The sequence below is a fragment of the Microtus oregoni genome, unplaced genomic scaffold (assembly GCF_018167655.1).
Source record: "Microtus oregoni isolate MIOR12 unplaced genomic scaffold, Mior012 000031F_ref0000149, whole genome shotgun sequence".
Classification (NCBI taxonomy): Eukaryota; Metazoa; Chordata; class Mammalia; order Rodentia; family Cricetidae; genus Microtus; species Microtus oregoni.
The window spans coordinates 27,418,696-27,441,397 of record NW_024543090.1 but is presented as its reverse complement, the minus strand read 5'-3'; the positions used below and the strand labels follow the sequence as shown (position 1 = coordinate 27,441,397).

The window sequence follows — 22,702 nt, the reverse complement described above, 5'->3', positions numbered from 1 at the left end:
CTTATCATTGGAGCTATTTAACTACTCGTATGTGGTGACCAAACACTGATACATCATCCTTCCATAACACGGAAGACATCGGCTTTCCTAATGTACCTACTGTACCTGTGACCATTTGAGAGATTCTGAGGAAGCCAGCTGCTGTCACGGGATGAAGAGAATCAGAGACGTGGTGGCATATGAATGGAACTGAGAAGAAGCAAGAACCTAGGGTTCTGGATGGAAAATGAAATTTTTTCATGAAATAAAATATGATTATTAAAGACAGACATGGAACAGAGACCAAATTAACATGGTCTCTAGGAAAAGACCAAGTGAGTGAAGTCCTTTTATTATGTCATTAAGGCTTCCCAATGGGCTGAGAAGGCCCTGTCACTAAGCCTGGCTGTGTGGGAAGAGTGAGTAAAAGGCTTCCCAAGCTGAAGCCTTGCAGGTCTGTACAGTCAGGCCTGGGCACTCAGCAGCTCTCGTGTCTCTTTCTCTAATCCTTCCCTGCTGAAGTCTTCTGGACTTACTCCCCCATAACTTCACCTTTAGAGAAGCCCCCAATTCCTTTATGACACGTGTTTAAAAATTAGACTAACATAGCTGGGCGGTGATGGCGCACACCTTTAATCCCAGCACTTGGGAGGCAGAGGCAGGCGGATCTTTGTGAGTTTGAGACCAGCCTGGACTACAAGAGCTAGTTCCAGGACAGGCTTCAAAGCTACAGAGAAACCCTGTCTCGAAAAACAAAACAAAACAACAACAACAACAAATTAGACTAATACTTTAAGTGCGGTCTGCTTTTCTAAGCAAATCCCACCTAAAATAGCTGGCTCCCCGAAGAGTCTAAGGTAAGATTGAATTTGCAACTCTATTGACTTCAGGATCCTAGGTGGTGAAACTGAAAGAAAGAAAAGAGACTAGCAAGGAGGGGAACCCAAGGCAAACTGACAAATCGCTGGACAGCATCGCTGTTGTGGTATGGAGTCCGCGAAGAGACAGTATCAGTCTCTTGGCAAGTCTTCCTGTCCAACTAATCTTGTCATCATGTCAGGATGAGCAGGCTGAGAGCCTGGATACAATACAATCTGCTGAAGGGAGCGGAGTGTACCAGACACTTCTAGACACTAATCTAGTTAGTACCACTAACACTGCACATTACATCCCAAAGCCCTTTCGGCAGCCACAGGGAATCCCGCAAGCCTACTGGTATTGTCAGTGTGTAAGATGGGAACTAAGACAAAGTCATTCGTCAGGAGCTTAAGAAATAATGGGCTAAAACTCCTCCTGGATGTTCAAGATGTATGTGTTACTGTATCCAAAGATGGGCTGTCTACTGGCACAAAAAATGCCATAAAACAGTTAAATACCAGTGCAGTAAGGCACTCCCTGCGCACATGTCAGATGGGTGGCTGCATGTCACGTGACCTACACAGGGGTTCAGGGACAGGAAAAGGGCAACCTTGCACCCTCCAGCAGGTGAGCAGAGTCTTGTACATTTATATGTCAACAGCCAAACCACAAAAATAGCAATACAGCCAGCTTGGAGATGTTTATGGCTCAGATTCAGAGCGAGAGGTATTTAGAGCAACAAGAGCAGGGCTGAAGGGCCCTTATACAGGAAGAACAGCTTAAGGCCATTCTTAGAGTTTATCACACCAAAGAGAAACAAGGCAAGTACAGCCAGCTCATTATTCCTACAGGTATCCTCTGCTGTCGGGCTAAGCAATACTCTCATCTGAGGCATGTGCGTTACTCCTGCTGTGAGATGGCAAATGAGTGGTAAGATCATTCTCTCCTCTCTTTTCTTCAACCTGGTAACTGTAGAACTGCGGAAATGACAATACACTTAGCATACACCCGGCTCCGCCCTGCCCCAATCTAGACTTTGCCCTACTTAAATCAATTCAAGCTTACCTTTATTTCTTTTCTTTTGTTTGTTTGTTTGTTTGTTTGTTTTTCAAGACAGGGTTTCTCTGTGGTTTTGGAGCCTGTCCTGGAACTAGCTCTGTAGACCAGGCTGGTCTCGAACTCACAGAGATCCGCCTGCCTCTGCCTCCCGAGTGCTGGGATTAAAGGCGTGCGCCACCACCGCTCGGCTTACCTTTATTTCTAAAGGCATGTTTCAAACATGAAGAAATTTACTTTAACCCCATATTGCTCACTTTTGAAAAATAAATTCCATCTTGTATGGCTTCCCTAGCACGCCAAAACAGACCTGTTTCTGTTGGGCCATGTGCTCTTAGCCCTGGGTCACCTGACTCTCCAAGCAGGTCATATGCACATGCCTCCTGCAAGACCACATGATGCCTAGAGCAGAGGCCAGGCAGAGGGAGGAAGTGTGGGCTTACAGAGACAGCACAACACACCACCTCTGCCAATCTGTCATAAACTCTAGCAAATTATGTTTCACTTTTTTTGTTTTGCCAAAAGATTCTGACTTTGTTTAAATCCAGAGGTGAGGGCGAATATAAGTGAAAAGAGAAGACAATCTCTAATCATATATAATGTCAATCACATAAATGTAACAAAACATTAAAATATACAATACAACTGATATATGCCCAAACTGAACAAACAGCTTCTGAACTCTATCTTTCAATCAGGACCATCTCTTTAAAATTACCAAAATTCAAATTTTCCTTTAAAAAAATATGGTAAAAGGAACAAAATTGAAATTTCCCCAAGTCCGATCACAGGCACTGAGCATGATGAACTCCCCAGAGAAAACAGGCTCAGCTGCAGCTTGTGAACATCAGACAGCCACATGACAAGCGGAGTGTGCAGAACTAATGGATGAGCTTTGGTTTTGTCTTCTCTCCAGAGTCCTTGGCGTTCTTTATCAAGCGGTACATAAAAGAGTAGAAGAATAAAAGATTGTCATATTGTCCTTTGTATTTCTCTTTCAGCATGTCACTATGGTAGTCTACCAGGAAGTAATAAATGGCTTCAATTGTGGAAAGGAAAGTATCCGGTTTCCCTTTTTGATGGCGCCAAAAGCAAGTTTTTCTTGTTTTCAGTTCAACTTGTAATAACTCTGCCAAACAAACAAAGAAGAGAACATGTGAATACTTCTCAATCGCATTACTATTGAGAACAACAATAACAACTGGTGCAATAATATGCATTGATACACAATGATGATTTCATTACTTCAAGGGTTTTTAAAGCACAGATAAGTTCCTTCTATTCCAATTCTAACAGGGTATTATTATAAATGTACAGAGGAACATAGAGAAACAACGTTGCACAGAATGGAACCGTGTATATCCCCACTGTCCCTGGTTCTCAGACCTGGTAAACACATTGAAAAGTCAACAATCAAGAGAGTCTTACTAAGGGTTTCTATCCTGCTAGCTTCTACCCAAAGTTCCTTTTCAAATTTTGACTCGTTGACAGAACCTCATTATCCATTCACAAAAAAGATTTAATTTATCTGATAATGCAATTTTTTTTCTAAAACAGTTCCTATTTTTATTCACTCTCTCTTTTTTTTTTCCTTTATATTTTGGTATAGGTTCTACCTGGGGAAGAGGAGGGAGAGAAATACTGAAGGAGGGATGATGTGGGAGTCTCCTCTGTATGCTGTGAATATGTTCTATTATCATTGGTTAATAAAAAAGCTGCTTTGTCCTATGGCAGGGCAGAATATAGGTACGCAGAAAAACTAAACTGAATGCAGGGAAAAAGGCAGGGTTAGGAAGACACCATGTAGCTACCAAAGGAGACATCAGAACCTTACTGTAGGCCACAGCCTTGTGGCGACACACAGATTAACAGAAACAAGTTAATTTAAGATGTAAGAGTTAGCTAGGAATATACCTGAGCCATCGGCCAAACAGTGCTGTAATTAAGACAGTTTTTGTGTGATTATTCAGGTCTAGGTGGCTGGGAAACAAAGTGTAGTCTCCAATTTCAGAAATGGTGCCCAATGTTTGGCAACATACATCCACATAAAGCCTAAGAAAGCTTAACAAAGGGCTTCTAGACCCACAAAAACAGGAGTCAATTGCAGCTTCTTGGTAGTCGCATTTTTTCAGATAGGCTCTGTTTGCTGGCGGCTAGCAGAGGTGCTGCTCCTTTAAGAGATGGCTTCCTGGTTCTACTGGCAGCATGACTGGCTCTGGCTCTTTCCGGAGGTTCTGCTACAGAGCACTTAAATGGAGTTTCTGAGCTGCATGTGGCAAGTCGCTTAATAGACCTGCTATGTCCTGAGCTGGGGCAATGAACATGGTTGGCAGAGCTGGTGGGCAGTAAACACACCTCCAGTATATTGAAAGGCTGAGAGAGGTGGAGCCAGCAGCCAGGGCTGCAGTAACCACACTGCTTACCATTTTTTTTAAAAAAAAAAAATGCTCCTTGTCAGAAAAGGATTTCAGATATGCAATAAGACAGATTCAGACATTAAAGACCTCGAAACAAGACATAATGTGTTTTAAAAAAACGTACATAGGCTTAAGAAAAAAAGAAAATAGGTATAAGTAGTTATAGAAAACTAGCTTTAAAAAATAAATTCTTTAAAGAAACAGTAAAAATTGGGTTGATTAGCCTTTTATGGTCTAGTTTCTTGAGTTCTTTATTTTGGAGATCAGACCATTGTCAGTTGCGGGGTTGGTGAAGATCTTCTCCCAGTCAGTGGGTTGCCTTTTTGTCTTAGAGACAGTGTCCTTTGCTTAATAGAAGCTTCTCAGTCTCAGGAGGTCCCATTTATTCGATGAGGTCCTTAATGTCTGTGCTGCTGGGGTTATACGTAAGAAGTGGTCTCTTGTGCCCATGTGTTGTAGAGTACTTCCCACTTTCTCTTCTATCAGGTTCAGTGTGTTTGGACTGATATTGAGGTCTTTAATCCATTTGGACTTGAGTTTTGTGCATGGTGATAGATATGGATCTATTTTCATTCTTCTACAGATTGATATCCAGTTTTGCCAGCACAATTTGTTGAAGATGCTCTCTTTTTTATTAACCTTCATCAGGTGATGAAAGGAGACAGAGACAGAGACCCACAGTGGAGCACCGGACTGAAATCCCAAGGTCCAAATCAGGAGCAGAAGGAAAGAGAGCACGAGCAAGGAACTCAGGACCGCAAGGGGTACACCCACACACTGAGACAATGGGGATGTTCTATCGGGAACTCACCAAGGCCAGCTGGCCCGGGTCTGAAAAAGCATAGGATAAAACCAGACTTGCTGAACATAGCGGACAATGAGGACTACTAAGAACTCAAGATCATTGGCACTGGGTTTTCGATCCTACTGCACATACTGGCTTTGTGGGAGCCTAGGCAGTTTGGATGCTCACCTTACTAGACCTGGATGGAGGTGGGTGGTCCTTGGACTTCCCACAGGGCAGGGAACCCTGATTGTTCTTCAGGCTGACAAGGGAGGGGGACTTGGTTGGGGGAGGGGGAGGGAAATGGGAGGCAGTGGCAAGGAGGAGGCAGAAATCTTTAATAAATAAATAAATAGAGAGACAGTAAAAATAATATATAACAAAAAAGCTACATAAAATGAAAATACACAAAGAACTTGGATTATGCATATTATTGTGTTTTCTTTGAATTTTATGACTGCAGAGACATTTGATTCGGGGGCCTGCTACGCTAAATCAATATATATATATATATATATATATATATATATATATATATTTTATATATATTTCTTAAAGGCATCTTGACTTCAAACTTTAAGTCTAAGGACATGTCACTTTGGAAAAGAGGCTCTGCTTTTCTTTCTACAGAGGATAGAAAGCTATGGATTCCTTCCAGGCTAATGTGGTTTGATGGAACAAAATCCCTTGAAAGGTCTCCATAAACCCTAAAAACACTTTGCCCAACAAACAATAGAAAGGAGTTTGGAGAAAACAATGACAAATTCCCAAAATGATCATTTATAAATGTTTGTTTTCATTTAAAGAGAGTTGCTTATAAATGGGTAATAGTCATAATCAAGGTCTTATTAAAGAAAAAAAGGGGTATATGATAAAGAAATGAATACTTGGGGCTGGAGAGATGACTCAGTGATTAAGAGCACTGGCTATTCTTTTAGAGGTCCTCAGTTCAATTCCCAGCAGCCACATGGTGGCTCACAACCATCTATAATGAGGTCTGATGCCCTCTTCTAGCCTGCAGGCATACATGTAGACAGAATACTGTATACATAATAAATAAAATCTTTAAAAAAATGAATACTTTACATTGGTATAGACTTTATTGATACAAATTTAAGGTCAATTTTGTTATATGTATATTTCTAGTCTTGTTTAAGGAATTGTGTTTATATATCTCATTTAAAATGTAATGTATATAGCTAAAATTATGAATTAACAGTCATCTATAATAATCAAACTTGTAGTTAAGTTTTCTAGATGTGCAGAGATATATTTCAGATGGAGAGGTATTCTTCAAACCTTTCAAAGATCTACAGAATATAGCATTTAAAATATTTTAAGAAGTTAGACTTTTCTTAACCATGAGACATGTCTGCTTCTGGCAGCACCAGTTACTTCAGAGAGATCGATAGGCACTGAAGAAACACGTTAAGGAATTTGCCTTCAATATGACAAGGCTAGCTATTTGAGCAAGAAATTGCTCTTGCCTGGACTTCTTGATGGTATGTTGTATGAAGTGGACATGCAGGACCCACATAAAAGTGACTGCTGAACTTTCCAAAAGATGGGATGGTCCTTCAGAGTTCCTGCTTCACAGAAAAAAACTGCCAGACATTCTTCAGGACACACACAAAAAAGTGACTGACAAATTGCCAATATAGGCAAAACAGTCTTTCAAATTTCCTGCTTTATGGAAAAGTCTGCGAGATACTATGGGCCTGTAGATCAAAGATGGGTGTTCCAACATTACAGTAGAACTTTGGGTGACTGTCCAGGCAGGGAGATGTCTCTGTCAATTCTAGAACTTTGGAAGTTGCTTACAACACACTTCCTGTTTACCTAGGTAATATTATATCCTTTGGGGGTCTTTGATTGTTGAAGACAGATAGCTATAGCTATAGTTTTCCTTGGTTAGGATAAAAGATAGGAATCTTTAGACTCACAATGAAATATTTTAACCCCAATTCTTGCTTGATATATGTTTTTTTATATGCAATTTTACTATGTTAAAGTTAGAAACCTTCCTTTTTATTTAAGCAGAAAGGGAGAGATGATGCAGGAGTCCCCTCTGTATGCTGAGAATATGTTTTATTACCAGTGGTTAATAAAGAAGTTACTTTGGTCTTTGGCAGGGCAGAATATAGCAAGGTGGGAAATCCAAGCAGAGATAGAGAAGGAAAGAAAGTGGTATCAGGAAGACACTATATAGCTGCTGAAGAAGACGCCAGAACCTTACCAGTAAGTCACAGACTTGTGGTGATACACAAATTAGTAGAAATAGGTTAATTTAAGATGTAAGAGCTAGCTAGAAATACACCTGAGCCACCGGCCAAAAGCTTTTGTATGATTCTTTGGGACTGAATGGCCCCAGGACCGGACAGGACAGACATCTCTGTTTACTGACAGAGGAAGGTAACATAGCAGCAAGGAGGTCTGGATAAGTTATTAGGAATCATACTGTTAACTATATACCTAAAATAAAAATTTCTCATCTTGGCTGACAATGCTCCGTCCAAGAACCAAAGATTAAAAAAAAAAAAAAATCAGGTTCAATGTGCTTGGACTGATATTGAGGTCTTTGATCCATTTGGACTTGAGTTTTGTACATGGAGATAGATATGGGTCAATTTTCATTCTTCTACAGGTTGACATCCAGTTGTGCCAGCACCATTTGTTGAAGATGCTTTCTTTCTTCCATTGTATACTTTTAGTTCCTTTATCGAAAATGAGGTGTTCATAGGTTTGTGGGTTAAAATCTGGGTCTTCTATACGATTCCATTGGTCGACTTCTCTGTTTTTATACCAATACCAAGCTGTTTTCAATACTGTAGCTCTGTAGTAGAGTTTGAAGTCAGGGATGGTAATGCCTCCAGAAGTTCCTTTATTATATAAGACTGTTTTGGTTATCCTGGGTTTTTTGTTTTTCCATATAAAGTTGATTATTGTCCTCTCAAGATCTGTGAAGAATTTTGATGGGACCTTGATGGGGATTGCATTGAATCTATAAATTGCCTTTGGTAGAATTGCCATTTTTACTATGTTGATCCTCCCAATCCAAGAGCAAGGGAGATCTTTCCATTTTCTGGTGTCTTCTTCAATTTCTTTCTTCAATTCCTTAAAGTTCTTGTCAAATAGATCTTTCACTTCCTTGGTTAGAGTTACCCCAAGATATTTTATGCTATTTGTGGCTATCGTGAAAGGTGATGCTTCTCTGATTTCCCTCTCTGCTTCCTTATCCTTTGTGTATAGGAGGGCGACTGATTTTTTGGAGTTGATCTTGTATCCTGCCACATTACTAAAGCTGTTTATCAGCTTTAGGAGTTTCATCAACCCTGCAACTGACAAAGGTCTGATCTCCAAAATATATAGAGAACTCAGGAAACTAGACTTTAAAATGCTAATTAACCCAATTAAAAAATGGGGCACTGATCTGAACAGAGAATTCTCAACAGAAGAAGTTCAAATGGCCAAAAGACACTTAAGGTCATGCTCAACCTCCTTAGCGATCAGGGAAATGCAAATCAAAACAACTTTGAGATACCATCTTACACCTGTCAGATTGGCTAAAATCAAAAACACCAATGATAGCCTCTGCTGGAGAGGTTGTGGAGGAAGGGGTTCCCTCTTCCATTGCTGGTGGGAATGCAAACTTGTGCAACCACTTTGGAAAGCAGTGTTTCGGTTTCTCAGGAAATTCGGGATCAACCTACCCCTGGATCCAGCAATACCACTCTTGGGAATATACCCAAGAGATGCCCGATCATCTGACAAGGGCATTTGTTCAACTATGTTCATAGCAGCATTATTTGTAATAGCCAGAACCTGGAAACAACCTAGATGCCCTTCAATGGAAGAATGGATGAAGAAAGTGTGGAATATATACACATTATATACTACTCAGCGGTAAAAAACAATGACTTCTCAAATTTTGCATGCAAATGGATGGAAATAGAAAATACTATCCTGAGTGAGGTAACCCAGACCCAAAAAGATGAACATGGGATGTACTCACTCATAATTGGTTTCTAGCCTTAAATAAAGGTCAGTGAGTCTGTAATTGGATATCCTAAAGAAGCTAAATAAGAAGGTGAACCCAAAGAAAAACATATAGCTATCCTCTTGGGTAGGGGAAGTAGACAAGATTGCCAGGCAAAAATCGGGATCTTAAGGGTGGGGGGGAGGGGGGTAAGGGGGGATGGGGAGAGAAAAGTGAGAAGGGTAGGATGGGGAGAACTTGGGGCAACGGGATGATTGGGATAAAGGAAGGTTGGATAGGGGAGCAGGAAAGTACATATCTTAATTAAGGGAGCCATCTTAGGGATGGGAAGAGACTTGGTTGGACCTAGAGGGGCTTCCTGGTGCCCAAGGCGAGGTCCCCAGTTAGTTCCTGGGGCAGCTGAAGATAGGGAACCTGAAATGATCCTATCCTATAGCCATACTGATGAATATTTTGCATATCACCATAGAACCTTCATCTGGCGATGGATGGAGATAGAGACAGAGACCCACACTGGAGTACTGGACTGAGCTCCCAAAGTCCCAATGAGGAACAGAAGGAGGGAGAAGACGAGCAAGGAAGTCAGGACCAAGAGGGGTGCACCCACCCACGGAGACAGTGGGGCTGATCTATTGGGAGCTCACCAAGGCCAGCTGTGACTGAAAAAGCAGGGGATAAAACCGGACTCTCTGAATATGGCAGACAATGAGAGCTGCTGAGAAGCCAAGGACAATGGCACTGGGTTTTGATACTACTTCATGTTCTGGCTGTGTGGGAGCCTAGCCAGTTTGGATGTTCACCTTCCCAGACCAGGATGTGGGGGAGGGGGGAGGACTTTGGACTTTCCACAGGGCAAGGAACCCTGACTGCTCTTCAGACTTGAGAGGGAGGGGGAGAGGAGTGGGGGGAGAGGGAGAGGAGTTGGGGGACGGGGAGAGGAGTGGGGGGGGGGAGGAGTGGGAGGCTGGGAGGAGGCGGAAATTGTTTTTTTCTCAATAAAACAAAAAGAAAGTTAAAAAAAAAATAACAGGCATGAGAAGTCCTCTTTTGAGTTGTTGGTAAATGCTGTCCAAGAGACTCCAACATTACAGATTATTGTTACTGCCCTTGGTTGCCCCCCAGAGGTGGAGGGTAAAAGTCCTTATGTTGAAGACACTATGCTCTTCAGACTTAGGGTCCAGAGGTCCCTGTGTCAGCCCAAGAGTCTCTTCCCTGAGTACTAGCTTTCATGGTACCAGAAGGCAACCATGCAAATTTCCAAAAGAAAGCAACCAACAGTCCAACCCAGCTACGATATCTACAAACCATAACAACAACCAGCTTAGCACGATATCCTAAGGGTACAGTAGTGGCACCCATCATCTGGTGGCAACCAACTGCTCTCTAATCAACGTAACAAACCCACTAAACAGAGAAACCATGCTTGATACGAAAAACCTGGCCACTTACCCAGAGTTATGAACTCATGGCACTTACCCAGGGTTAGTGAACTCGTGGATCTTGGAGGAGAATCTCTTTAAATTAAACCAGTATAAACCCTTAACTATTTTCAACATGCCTTCATAATAAAAGTCCTCAAGAAAGAAAGGACAGAATATACCACAGTATGATAAAAGCTATATATGACAAACAATAGCCAAAATTATACTAAACAAAGGAAACAGAAGATGTTTAACAAAGGAAACAAAGGAAAACAGAGTATTTCCTCTAAAATCTTGAACACACAAGGGTGCTATTTTTCTGATTCCTGTTCCATATCATTCTTGAAGTTTTAGCCAGAGCAGCAAGATATGAGAAAGACATAGGGAAGATCAAAATTGGAAAGGAAGAAATTAATCTATTGCTTCTTGCAGACAATGTGATTCTACACTTAAAACACCCCATGGGCTCCACTAGAGAACTTTTGGGTCTGATAAACATGTTCAGCAAAGTCAAAGGATACAGAACCCAGTAGCTTTTTTATATAGCAATAATAGACTTGCAGAGAAAGAAATCAGGAAAAAACAGTCCACTATAATCAAAAACAAAACAAAGCAAAACCAACCCACCCACCTAGCAATAACCTAATCAAGGAAGTGAAAGATCTCTACAAGGTGGGGAACTGGGAAAAAAAGGAATGCTTGTTCATTGTTGGTGGGAATGTAAACTGTGTGGCCACTATAGACAACACTGTGGAGGTTTCTCAGAACACTAATAAATGAAACTGCCTTACACCTGTCAACTTAGTCATCTGGTTAAAAGAAACCAGCTAAGAGGGATATACTTCATGTCAAGAACTGTGAAGTAAAATGACATGAAACATCTTTAGCAACAGCAGAATACTTCAGACTGCAGAGTAATAAGCAATCTAAAATGGGAACCTAGAAAATAATGTATCACAAAGACAAGAATGATTTCACAGACAAACATACGCCACTGGTTTATTCAGAAATATGTAATTATGCCCCATCCCCATTATTCCTGAGGAGGCAGAGAATGCAGGGGCTGAATCAGGACATGCAGAGAGCTGCTTTTAGAGACGGATTTCATGGTTTTGAAATAGCAGGAAGTGAGAGGCATGCTATCAATGGGAATCAGGAAGGATTAAACAATCTTTAGTAAAATCTCATTTTAGGCGATGATAGTACCAGAATATTTATATTTAGCAAGACAGTACCAAAATAATTCCATTTATAGGTATTTCAGGGACTTTCACTTGTATTCATTCATTTGAACCTAGAAATTACCATATAAGGTAATAATAAGAAAAATGTCCCAGAAAAATCTTTAGACTGAGGAGTAACTTGCTGCAGTCACGGGACCAAGAGGCTGTGGCAGGCAGTGATCTCTCACTTCTTCAGAGCACATAGCAGTATGGATTCATCTACTAAATAACAATAAATTCTTCAACGTCGTGTGACCCACAGGTACAAACTAATTAGTTATCTAACAAATTAATTAAGCCAGTGAAATGTACTTCACACTTCCTTTAGTTTGGAAATGATTAAGGCTGTCGTACATCTTTTCTTGAAGGACCTATTGGCAACCACACAATACCAACCAAGCAGCTCTCTTGTCTTCTAATCATAAACTGTTCGATAACTGGAAAAATCCTAAAGTTTCACATTGAGAAAGGTCTAAAGGAACAAAAGAAACAGTATGTGAGCCTGAACTTCAGATTACTGACTGTGTTACATTGAAACTGTCATTAGGAGTTCAGCATTTCACTCAAGGGAAAAGGCATACAGGGCCGGGAGACTGTTCAGCGGTAATGCACTTGCTGCACAGCAAACGGACCTGAGGCCGGGAGGTGGCTCAGTGGCTAACACACTTGCCCACAACACATGGACCCAAGGCCAGGAGACGGCTCAGCGGGTAACGCGCTTTCTGTATAACACCACGGGCTTGAGTAGATCCTAGAATCGGGGTGAAGGCAGATGTAGCAGCACACAGCTACAATCCCAACAGCTTTGGTGAGATGGAAGTAGAAGCAGAGAAGGGGGACAGTCAGAGGCTTTAGGACAGCTAGTCTGGGGCAATGAACAAGAGGCTCTGTCTGAAACACGATGACACCAGACACCATCCTCTCACCGCCATGTGCACTCAGTGGCATGCATGTGCCTACACATGCACACATGCATTATATATACACACAAACACTTATACACATACGTTTTCATAAAAGGCATAGAGAGAGAAGTAAAAAGAGAAATTCTTATAATACTAAACTCAGCCGGACCACCACTGTGAACTCACAGTATGCACACCTAATGTTTCCTCAGCTCTGTCCACTGAAGAAACAGCCTGTAGTGACTGACAGACAGAACTCAGCTTCTAGTCTCAGATCCTAGCAAACAAACCACAGGTCTTTAAGAAAATGCTGATTCCAAGTCTGTGTCAGGAAGAAAGGCAAAGCAGGTTTGAGATGCTCTGCTGCACCTGCCGAGCCAGTCCTACCCCAAACCACTGAGGCCAGTGACAAAAAAGCCGTTAACACAGGAAGAAGGAGCATGACTAAACTTTCTCCATTTTTCACTTCTCAACATAATGACTGCTTGATCCATGAATACTAAACACTGCAGAGAAAGTCTACAGCCTGAAAGCTTTACGCCAGTAGACTAAAGGAAAACAAACCTTTCCGGTGCAGAGATCTGGCAATCAGCACCATCATTAGTAGTTGATTATAAATATGGAAACAACTTGTTTTGTATGCTTCCCGACTTAATGCAACGGTAAGTATATAACCTCAATTCAACGTTCATGCAGACAACGGATGGAATGACAGGGACAGGACACACTATCAATAATAACAACAAATGACAGACACGAACTGGACCAGCTGTAGACAAGCCTGGATTTAGTCTTTCTTTAAAGTACCCTAACTATGGGTCTGGAAAAAGAAAAGTGGTTAACAGCACTTCCCGTTCATGTGCAGGACCCAAGTTCGGTTCCCAGTACCTACATTAGGAAATTTGCAACTGCCTACAACTCCAGCTCCAAGGGATCAGATGCCCTCTTCTGACCTCCATGGGTTCCTACATGTACATGCACACATATATACACATAAATTTTAATCGAAAAAGTATGCTAACCAAAATATCTAGACAGAGTATAATCATGAGATATGAAACAACCAATCCAACCACTTTACCAAAATCTAAATCAACCTCAGACCCTGAATTTCCTGTAAACAATTTGTTTTTCCAATGCTTGCAACTGCTCTCAGGAGTTCCTGATGGCAGGGGAGGGTTTCTGGTGGGTTTGGCTGGGGTGTGGCTATCAGTTAAGGATCCCTATATAAGCTGCCCTGGAACACAATAAAGGGAGCATTCTTGGCACTTTTGTTTCAAGGATGCCCCGTGTCCTCGTGTGTCTCTCTCTCTGTGTTCACAGCCCCCAACATTTCCCCGACACAGCATTTTAACTTGGCTTTTAAATGCTTGTATACCTTTAGTTTCTTAATCTAGAACAGTTTCCTAATTTAATTTTCCTTGATTTAGATTTTGGTAAAGTGGTAACGGTGTTGTATTTATTACACAGGAGTGTCCTTATTGTTAAAAAGAGCAATAGTACTTAGAATGCAGTTGTGCAAAGCCTACTGCTTACTTTAAGATGACTCCACCCATCTTGTACATAGATTCATAAACACACATAATACAGAAAGGGGGAAGAGGAACGGAGCAAATGTGAACGTTGAGTGTACCTTTTCTTTTCAGGGAGCTACAAATGAGAAGTTTTTCTAAAGGAAACCTATCAAGGAACGTCCCCAGACACATTGCCTTACCCCGAAGGCGCTCATCAGAGATTATCTGGTTTGTCTGGCTCCAAGTGCTGTCAATAAAGACCACTCTTTTCAATGCTGGACCTTTGTGCAGGCTCTCATTCAAATCAGAGCCTCCCTCCACCTCAGTTCTCTTGAGTTTAAAAGGTGGCACGTCAAGATCATCAGTTTTGCTTCTACTTTTACTTTCAATCCTTTGTTGCAGATGAAAAGAGACATCTTTTATTGAGATGGACTGAGGCCCAGGAAAAACAAGTACAACCTAAAACAAACAAAGTCAGGTTAGCGCCATGCTGCTGTGATCTTCAACATAAATTCTGACTTAAAACTCTAAGAAAAAGAGACCATGAATGTCTAAAAAAAATAAGCATTACATTGATTCTATTACTTGCTTCCTTCCATATATGGTAAAGTTTTAGCTTTTTCCTAATAGCATATAATCATATTATACTACCTGGAGATGTTAATTCAAAATAATTTATTCACTAATTGACAAAGCCAAGTTAACGGTACCTTGAATTAAAACACACACACACACACACACACACACACACACACACACACATTTCTGTGGTATGGTGCTGTACTCCTATAATCCCAGCACTTGAGATGCAGGAACATGAAATCAGGTCCAGCCTGGGCTTCCTAAGAGTTACAGGCCAGCCAAAGAGAAAAAAAAGGCAATATACATCATACTTTCTAAAGACAACCACTGGAAACTATTCAAAGACTAGATACTATCTTCACTTGTATAATAAGGAAAGAGAAAAATAAGTAAGGCAGGTGAGGAAATGGTGTTGTTTTTTACAGCTATTACTGATGGTACTATACAACAGTATAATATAGTGGAGACTGTGAGACACACTTGTAGGCTTGATATCTACAAGATTAAGACAACAGGATCTTGAGTCTCAAGGCTAGCATGGACTACACAGTGAAACTCTGTCTTAGAAATATATAGAGATTATAATGGTGTGTTCTAATTGATCAAATAAATGGTATTTAACTGACCAAAGAACAATACACAAACATATTACTAGATCAAACTCAGATGTGATTTGTAGATATAACTTTCTAAATAAATTCAAATTATATAGACATATACTGTGAAAACATCATTGAAGTAAAATGCATATTTAGCAATAAATGAGCACAACACTAGATTGCTAAGAATAAGTTCAAATAAGTTCAGAAAGGAGATGGAGCTCCAAGCTCCCAGGAGGTCCCGAGTGCCAAGCCACTCACCTCATGGTCCTTTCCTTCGTATTCTGGGATGCACGGGTATGTGTAGATGCTCACGGAATTGGGCGCCAAGAGTTTTGCGTGCACAGCGGTGCTTTTGCCGTCTGTTTCGTTTGGATGCTTAATGATATCGATCTTCAGTGGAAGCTAAAGTAAAAAGACAAACAAAATGAGCATAAAATTCTGATTTTTATGTCAATACAAACCTCTGAAGCTACACATCAAGTTCCCACCAAGTTCCTATGAGCACACTTCCAGCTGGAGGCGGTACTGTTTAGGCCAGAGTGCTAAGGATGGTAAGTCATCACAACCCCAATCGCTCCCGAGGCTGACCATGTGCTTTAGCAACTATTTCAGCACAGGCCACATTACACTGCTCTTAGAGCAACGATCCAGGACTATTTTACTTAAGTCACGTATGCAGTAAGTCCAGTTCCTCATGTCTCAGCATCAGTGCCAAGGACATTTTAAAAAATAATTTCTATGAACTCTAGAATTCAGATTTAAAATTCAAATAGAAATCCTGTTCATCACATATTTACGGTAGGATATTATGATCTTTGGCAATGCATTTTAACAGCACAAATCAAGCTGCCCACAGGAAAAGCAGCAACAAAATAAGCCTTGAGAGCTTTGACTAACTCTTCTCAAGTTAGACTCGATACAAGCCACACAGCAACACTTGTCCAAGTGTTTCCCTTAGTCAAGTACAGATTAATTCTTCTGTTCAAAAATAATAATTCTCTTGGGTTTCTTGAGCTAATTTGTTTCTTTTTTATTATTTAAGTCTCTTCATTTCAGACTCTGTTGTTTAGTAAGTATATTTACCAACTCCAAGACCATCATTCCATTCAAAGAAGGTAAGAGCTCTACAAACAGGCCCAGAAAAGCAGTCATTTTACTCTGAAACAGAAAACTGTTCCAGCATAAAATCAGATATGCTACATCTACATTCTAATAGATCTTAATACACATTATATCTATGAACCAGCTGCCACAATCAAGAAAAAGATCTGCCACCGTCAAAAAATTTCTTAGTATCCTCTCTTCTTCCTTTCCCACCTCGGTTCACTTTTTCCAGGATCTTATATAGATAGAATAATAAAATATGGTCTTTACATCTGGTGTCTTTAACTCAAAATAACAACTTTGAAATGCCTAGATACCGCTCATCATTTGTTCTACGGCTCACCCCACCCCATTAAAGACGGGATTTAAGTGGAGAGGCAACTGCAAGGTCACGGGCCATGACTGAAGTGGGACAGCATTAGCAGAGACGGAAATCACACAAGAGGCAGCAAGATGGAGTCTTGTGGAGAGAGCCTCACCTTCGGAATCCAGAGAGGAGCTGCATTAGGAAACAGAATCTGCCTTGTGAAGAAGGACAGATGTACGAAAGGGTGAGACGGACCCTTCGGGTGCCTCCAAGGCTACTTTTTAGAGTGGTTGCTATACACTACAAAGTAAACCACATTTCCTTTCTTTTTCTTTCTGAACAATTATGTGAAGACAGGATGCTATAAACAGTATACCTCCAAGGGATGCAGGCACAAATACATACCTCACACAGTTTCCAACTAGGATTTCAACATCATTATTCTCTTTCATCCCACTCAGCCCACGCATCATTATGACACGGGGTCAATTGCATGAAATCAGCATAACAATTTCTAACTGTAGGAAATGCATCATCTAAGTAGGCAGCTCACAGACAAGTTGATGAGCAGAGCTTAAAACTCCAAAGGCTCACATTAATAGCTCTGATCGACTTCACATCAAGAACACAGAATGGATTTTAAAAATGAATAAAAACCAAACAAGAACACAGAATCCAATGTTATTAATGAGTTTTGCAAATGATGTACACTAATTTAATTGTATAATGAAAAGGAAGTTTTATGGACTAAAATCTCCAATTACAAGACAATTTCACACAATTCACAAACTCAGGACCCAATCTAGGCCATCTTCAGTGCATCAAGTGATGGGAATTTATACTCGTGTTCTGGTTCACCCATTTGACAGGAGAATCACATAAAATACTGACATGGCAGAGTAAACACTACAGCATTGACCAGACCAGAGGGCAGTTGGAAGAGCTGGTCTACTTTGAACATGCAACAGGATGCCCATTTGTCTTCCAGTGGCTATGTTCTTAACAAGAGACTTAACACACACGCTTCTGCTCAGATATATCAAGATGCCACCAGCAGGAAGGCACAAGTGCTTCCCCAAAGCCAGCCTTTTCAAACATGGCTGCTGAAGCTGGAGGTTTGGGATTTCTCCCTTCTTTTTTATCTATATTCATTTCTTATAGTTTTCAAATTCTGCATCAAATAAAGATATGTTTGATTTATTCTTGTCTTACTTTTCTGTTGCTATGGCAAAACCCCATGACCAAAATACTTATAAAAGAAATAGTTTATTTGGGGATAACAGTTTCAGAGCATTAGTCCATGACCATCTTAGCAGGGAGCATAGCAGGGGGCAGTGGACATGGTGCTAGAGCAGTAGCTGTAGCTGAGTGTTCACATCTTAACCCACAACCATGATGCAGAGACTGAGAGCACTGGGAACTGCACAAGTCTCTTGAATCTCAGATCTGGCCCTCAGTGACACATCTCCTCTAATGAGACCTTATCTCCTAACTTTCCCAAAAATTGGGGATCAAGTATTCAAATACATGAGCTGACAAGCCATTCCCTTGCAAATCACAATTGCCCAGACTAAAACTTCAGGGGTAAGAGGGACTTACTCCTGTGTTCAGCTTCCCAAGCAAGCCCTCTGGCAGCAAATGCTGAAGGTTTCTTTAAAACTGAGGTGTAATTTACAAACAACATTGTTTGGACTATTTCTCTTAATGTATATCAATATATCAAATTTTATGGGCACTAAAATATACATTTTAGACAGTCAAATAATTGGCGTGGTTTTTAAGTACTTCTAGTAAACGGTGAGGACTGCCACTGGTTTGGAAAATAAACTTGTTAAACTTCTATCAAAATAGTAGCCCTATAAATACAGGTTTTAGCTTTCTGATCTACAACCCTTTTTTGAACATACTTTAAGATAAAAAGGTTTTTTCTTTAATGTTTTTGAGACAGTGTCTTACTAAGTAACCCACGCCTGCCTCAAACTCACTTCATAGCCCATACTGGCATCAATCTCCTAACCAATCTGCCTCAGCCTCTCGAGTTCTGCAAGTACACTTGGCAAGGTAAGGTTTTTAACGAAACATTTTCTTTATGTGGCTATGGCATAAACAGAAGACAGGACTCTGACGTGTACCGCTGCTATTAGTGAGGACATTAACAAAAATCCTTAATCTCAAACTTTTATTATTTTCTTTCCTGAGCAAACTGGAAATGTATTACCGCATTCTTGGCCAATAAACTTTGTCTTCATTTTTATGTGTGATTTTAGAGCCCCCCGCCCAGGACACCATGGACTTGTAAGATGATTCATGTAACAAAATAAGCATTAAATTGTCTTTCATAGTTCAAGTCTAAATAAACATTAAACATCACAATACATATTTCTGAACTCAACTTCAACTTGTTAGTGACAAGTCGCATTTGTGCTAGGTGTAGAAGTAAATTCTCTAAAGTCGTAATACATGCTGATCATGCTTAATATACTTGCTTCTCACATTTGGTCAATGCTAGGCAAGTTAACACATACATAATAAATTCTTTAATTACATGTAAATAATCTATTAACACTTTACTTACAAAAAGTCTTGATAAATACCACAAACCATGAAAAGCAATGGATTTAAGTCAGCTTTCCAAGTGGTTTGAAATCACCGTAATCACAACAGGGTCCAATGTGAAGGGCCCAGCCCTTTACATTTTAGCTTAGTTTAGAATTGGCTGTGGCCATCTGCTCCATTCTACATATCCGATGGGGAAAGTCACAGAACCTCAGGCAAACTCCCACACCTTGATTCCACCTACAATGTTTTCCCAAGGACCTGAAGTCGTTTTTGAAGCTTCTTCAAGTGAGACTATAAAACTGTCTTCTGTAATTAATTTTTTAAACTGATTAATGTCATCAAAATTATCTAATTTATTTCAAACTCAAGTGATTTTTCTAGAAACAAGAAAGAGATATAGTTTCACTAGTGTCAAATTGTCCATTAATACAATTCACTTCCAAGCTCATCCAATGTATCAAAGTAGGCATAAGCTATCTTTAAAACAAGCCTCTTACTTGTACAAGTGGAATCTGCTCGGTGGGCACATTTTCCACCGGAACATAGCAGGTGTAGCAGTAGAACATCCTAGAGCCACCGCACTGGAGGCACCGTGACCTCCCACTCCGCTGAGCCTTATGGAGCACTTCCTGAGATGCTAAGCGTAAGTTCTGAAGCGGGTCTTCTGAAGCTACGGAAGCAGTGTGGGATTGTTTTGTTTCCATACAATTTCCATGATTTTTTTCACTTTCTTGAGGGAATACAGATGGACGGAGAGCCATTCTTTCTTTGAACCAAAATATTCTGTTTTTAAAAAAACAGTGGCGAGAGCGAAAAATCAGTTGACTATTATAAGCTATTGTGAACACACACACTTTTCTTCTTCCCCTGATTCTGACCACTGTTCTGCTTAAAGTTCCGTCCCAGGGCAAGTCATAGAAAGTCTAAGTTTAGACTGTTCCACTTTCATAGTAGATGAACAAATGCCCGTTTCAAAATGGGTTCTGCCCTACACCTTGGAGGAAGGACAGCTGAAGAACCAACAGACCCTGATGGTTCCCTTTCACTCTGCTACCAGGTCAGCCTACAAAACACTCTCTGTAAGAACCCAAGGCAGGGGCTTCTGGGAGCTTCTGGGCAGTTGACTATGCAGGGGCTCACACAAGGGGAACTCATTCACACACCGTAGGGCAGTAACACCTCAACTGCACTAGGAGGAAGTGCCTGAGCGTGGGGCCCTTCCCTACTTCTGCCTGCCTGCATGTTTCAATCTGCTCAAATATCCTTTATAATAACTAGTCAATGCAAGCACTAATGTTTCCTAAGATCTGTGGGCCACATGAGCAAATCAAATGCATCTAAACAGGGGTTGAAGGAATCTCAGCCTGTAGTTAGTTGGGAGGAAATTCTGAAGGCCCAGCTTGGGCGTGGTTATGAGGTTTCAGCAATCTTGGGAACTGAACTGTCAGCCTGTAGATTCTGACACTGTCTTCAGTAATGTCAGGGCTGAATTTGAGGACATCCACTAGCATCTACCATAGAATTACTGCTGGGGGGAATCCCCACACCTTTTAAGATCACCAGTATCCATGATGATTATGGAGTGAGAGAAGAAAACACGCCATTCTGTTCTTCCTAACATACATATGCTCTACAAGATATATTCCACTCCAACTATAATTAGTCAACCATAATACATCTGCTAACGCTGAAACAGCTACAGACAACTGTATTTGTAAATATATATATATATATATATATATGCCATAAGGTGAAACATATGATCTTAAGCCTCCTGAATTTTTCAAAAGTACATACCCTCAGACACTCTAGTAAAGAAACAACAATGTAAGAACTTCCTCACTTAATATTTTCTGTGCAGGTTATGTATATGCATGTGTATGTGTGTGTGATGACAATTAATGAAAAAGAGGACATGGGGGATATAAGTGCATGCCTAAATATGTGAAGAGAGACACAGCTGGAGTCGTGGGGGACTGGAAAGACTTGGGAAACAATGGCTATTCCCAAGAAACCAACAAACGAGCATCTTAATGATCTATTCATTATGCAACTTAGGCTGAAAAAAATAATTTATAATTCTTCCTTCTACCCAATGTCTCCAAAATTAATCACATTCATGCAGTTTCATCTTGTCTCCTTTGCACATAACATTGATATTTAGGCGCAAAGTCAGATTCTAATTCAGTTCCTTATTAATCCACACAGACAAAGACCAGTCTTACATTTCTGGGTACTTATTACTCGGTCCACATATTTGATATGGAGAAATGTATTCATTTAGAGGCTCCCTTCAGGAAAACTTTCCTTCTGGCAAAAGTAGAATTCTTTCCGATTTACCTATTTATGATTTTTTTATACTTTTAGATATATTCAAATACTTGTCCACAGAATTAAAACCATTCTGTAAAAGGCATCCAGGATGAATCTCACTACTCAACTTTCGGGCTCTGCACAGCCTGGTACAGATGGCAGGCTGATACTTAACTTTATTTTCCTCAAAGTGAAGTAAAAGGTTAGCTTTTCCATTACAGTAAGCTAATTTGCCTCCTAAGGAAACAGTCTTTAAATTTCACCTATCTTGAATTGTGAGCCACCATGTGGTTGCTGGGAATTGAACTCAGGACCTTTGGAAGAGCAGGCAATGCTCTTAACCTCTGAGCCATCTCTCCAGACCTATCTTGAATTGTGAACTAATTCAGGATCACACAAAACCGTTTTCAATATCTGTTTGTGAAGTACTAAGAATTGGTCATATAATTTGTACAGGCACAATAACCACTTTTTAAAACATCCGAGATATCTCCATTTTTTAAAAAAACACAGAACTAGAAGCCTCCTCCACAGAACAGGTTATATGACAGGCAGTGTGTCTTCCAAGTTTTAATTTGGAGTCCAATCATAAGCAGTCCTGAAATGCTGCAAGGTTAGGTAGGCATCGCTACTCTTACCCAACCAAGTGGAACTATCAATGCAAAGTCTTGTCTTACATTCCCAAGAAACAGACACAAGAAACGCGTCTGCTTATTGGCTGATGGTAACAGCATACACACCCCTGTCTTCCTCCTTCCGTGACCACCCTCAAACCACTCCAAAGCCTGAATTACATAATGGCGCTCACAGGGAGCTGGCCCTGCCAGGATTGAGTTCCCCGAGTTGGGAAGCCTGGTAAATCGTCATTTAGGCCTCAAACCATTGAATCTGTCCCCACAGGCACGAATCGCGGCGCTTGCCCGCAGTAGGACCTCCGCGGGGCCCCGGCCCCAGCCACCCGACCCGAGGGAAGGCCAACCTGCTCCACGCCGAACTCGCGGTCCACACCGCCTCCACTCCGCGCACCCTACCCGGAACGCTTTCTGCAGGACACCGCTGGGCGGGAGCTGCGGTTGCCAGG

General features: G+C 40.8%; 1 protein-coding gene across 1 annotated transcript; it reads right to left on the bottom strand.

The window, feature by feature from the left end:
* Positions 1 to 2,473: 2,473 nt before the first annotated feature.
* On the bottom strand, positions 2,474 to 22,677 carry Dtwd1 (DTW domain containing 1). Its single transcript, XM_041679027.1, has 5 exons — positions 22,601 to 22,677; positions 19,806 to 20,091; positions 15,597 to 15,740; positions 14,355 to 14,613; positions 2,474 to 3,022 (listed from the first exon to the last, which is right to left on the bottom strand). Exons 2-5 carry the CDS (start codon positions 20,067 to 20,069, stop codon positions 2,775 to 2,777), a joined length of 915 nt encoding a protein of 304 aa, XP_041534961.1. The 5' UTR covers positions 20,070 to 20,091; positions 22,601 to 22,677; the 3' UTR covers positions 2,474 to 2,774.
* Positions 22,678 to 22,702: the final 25 nt, after the last annotated feature.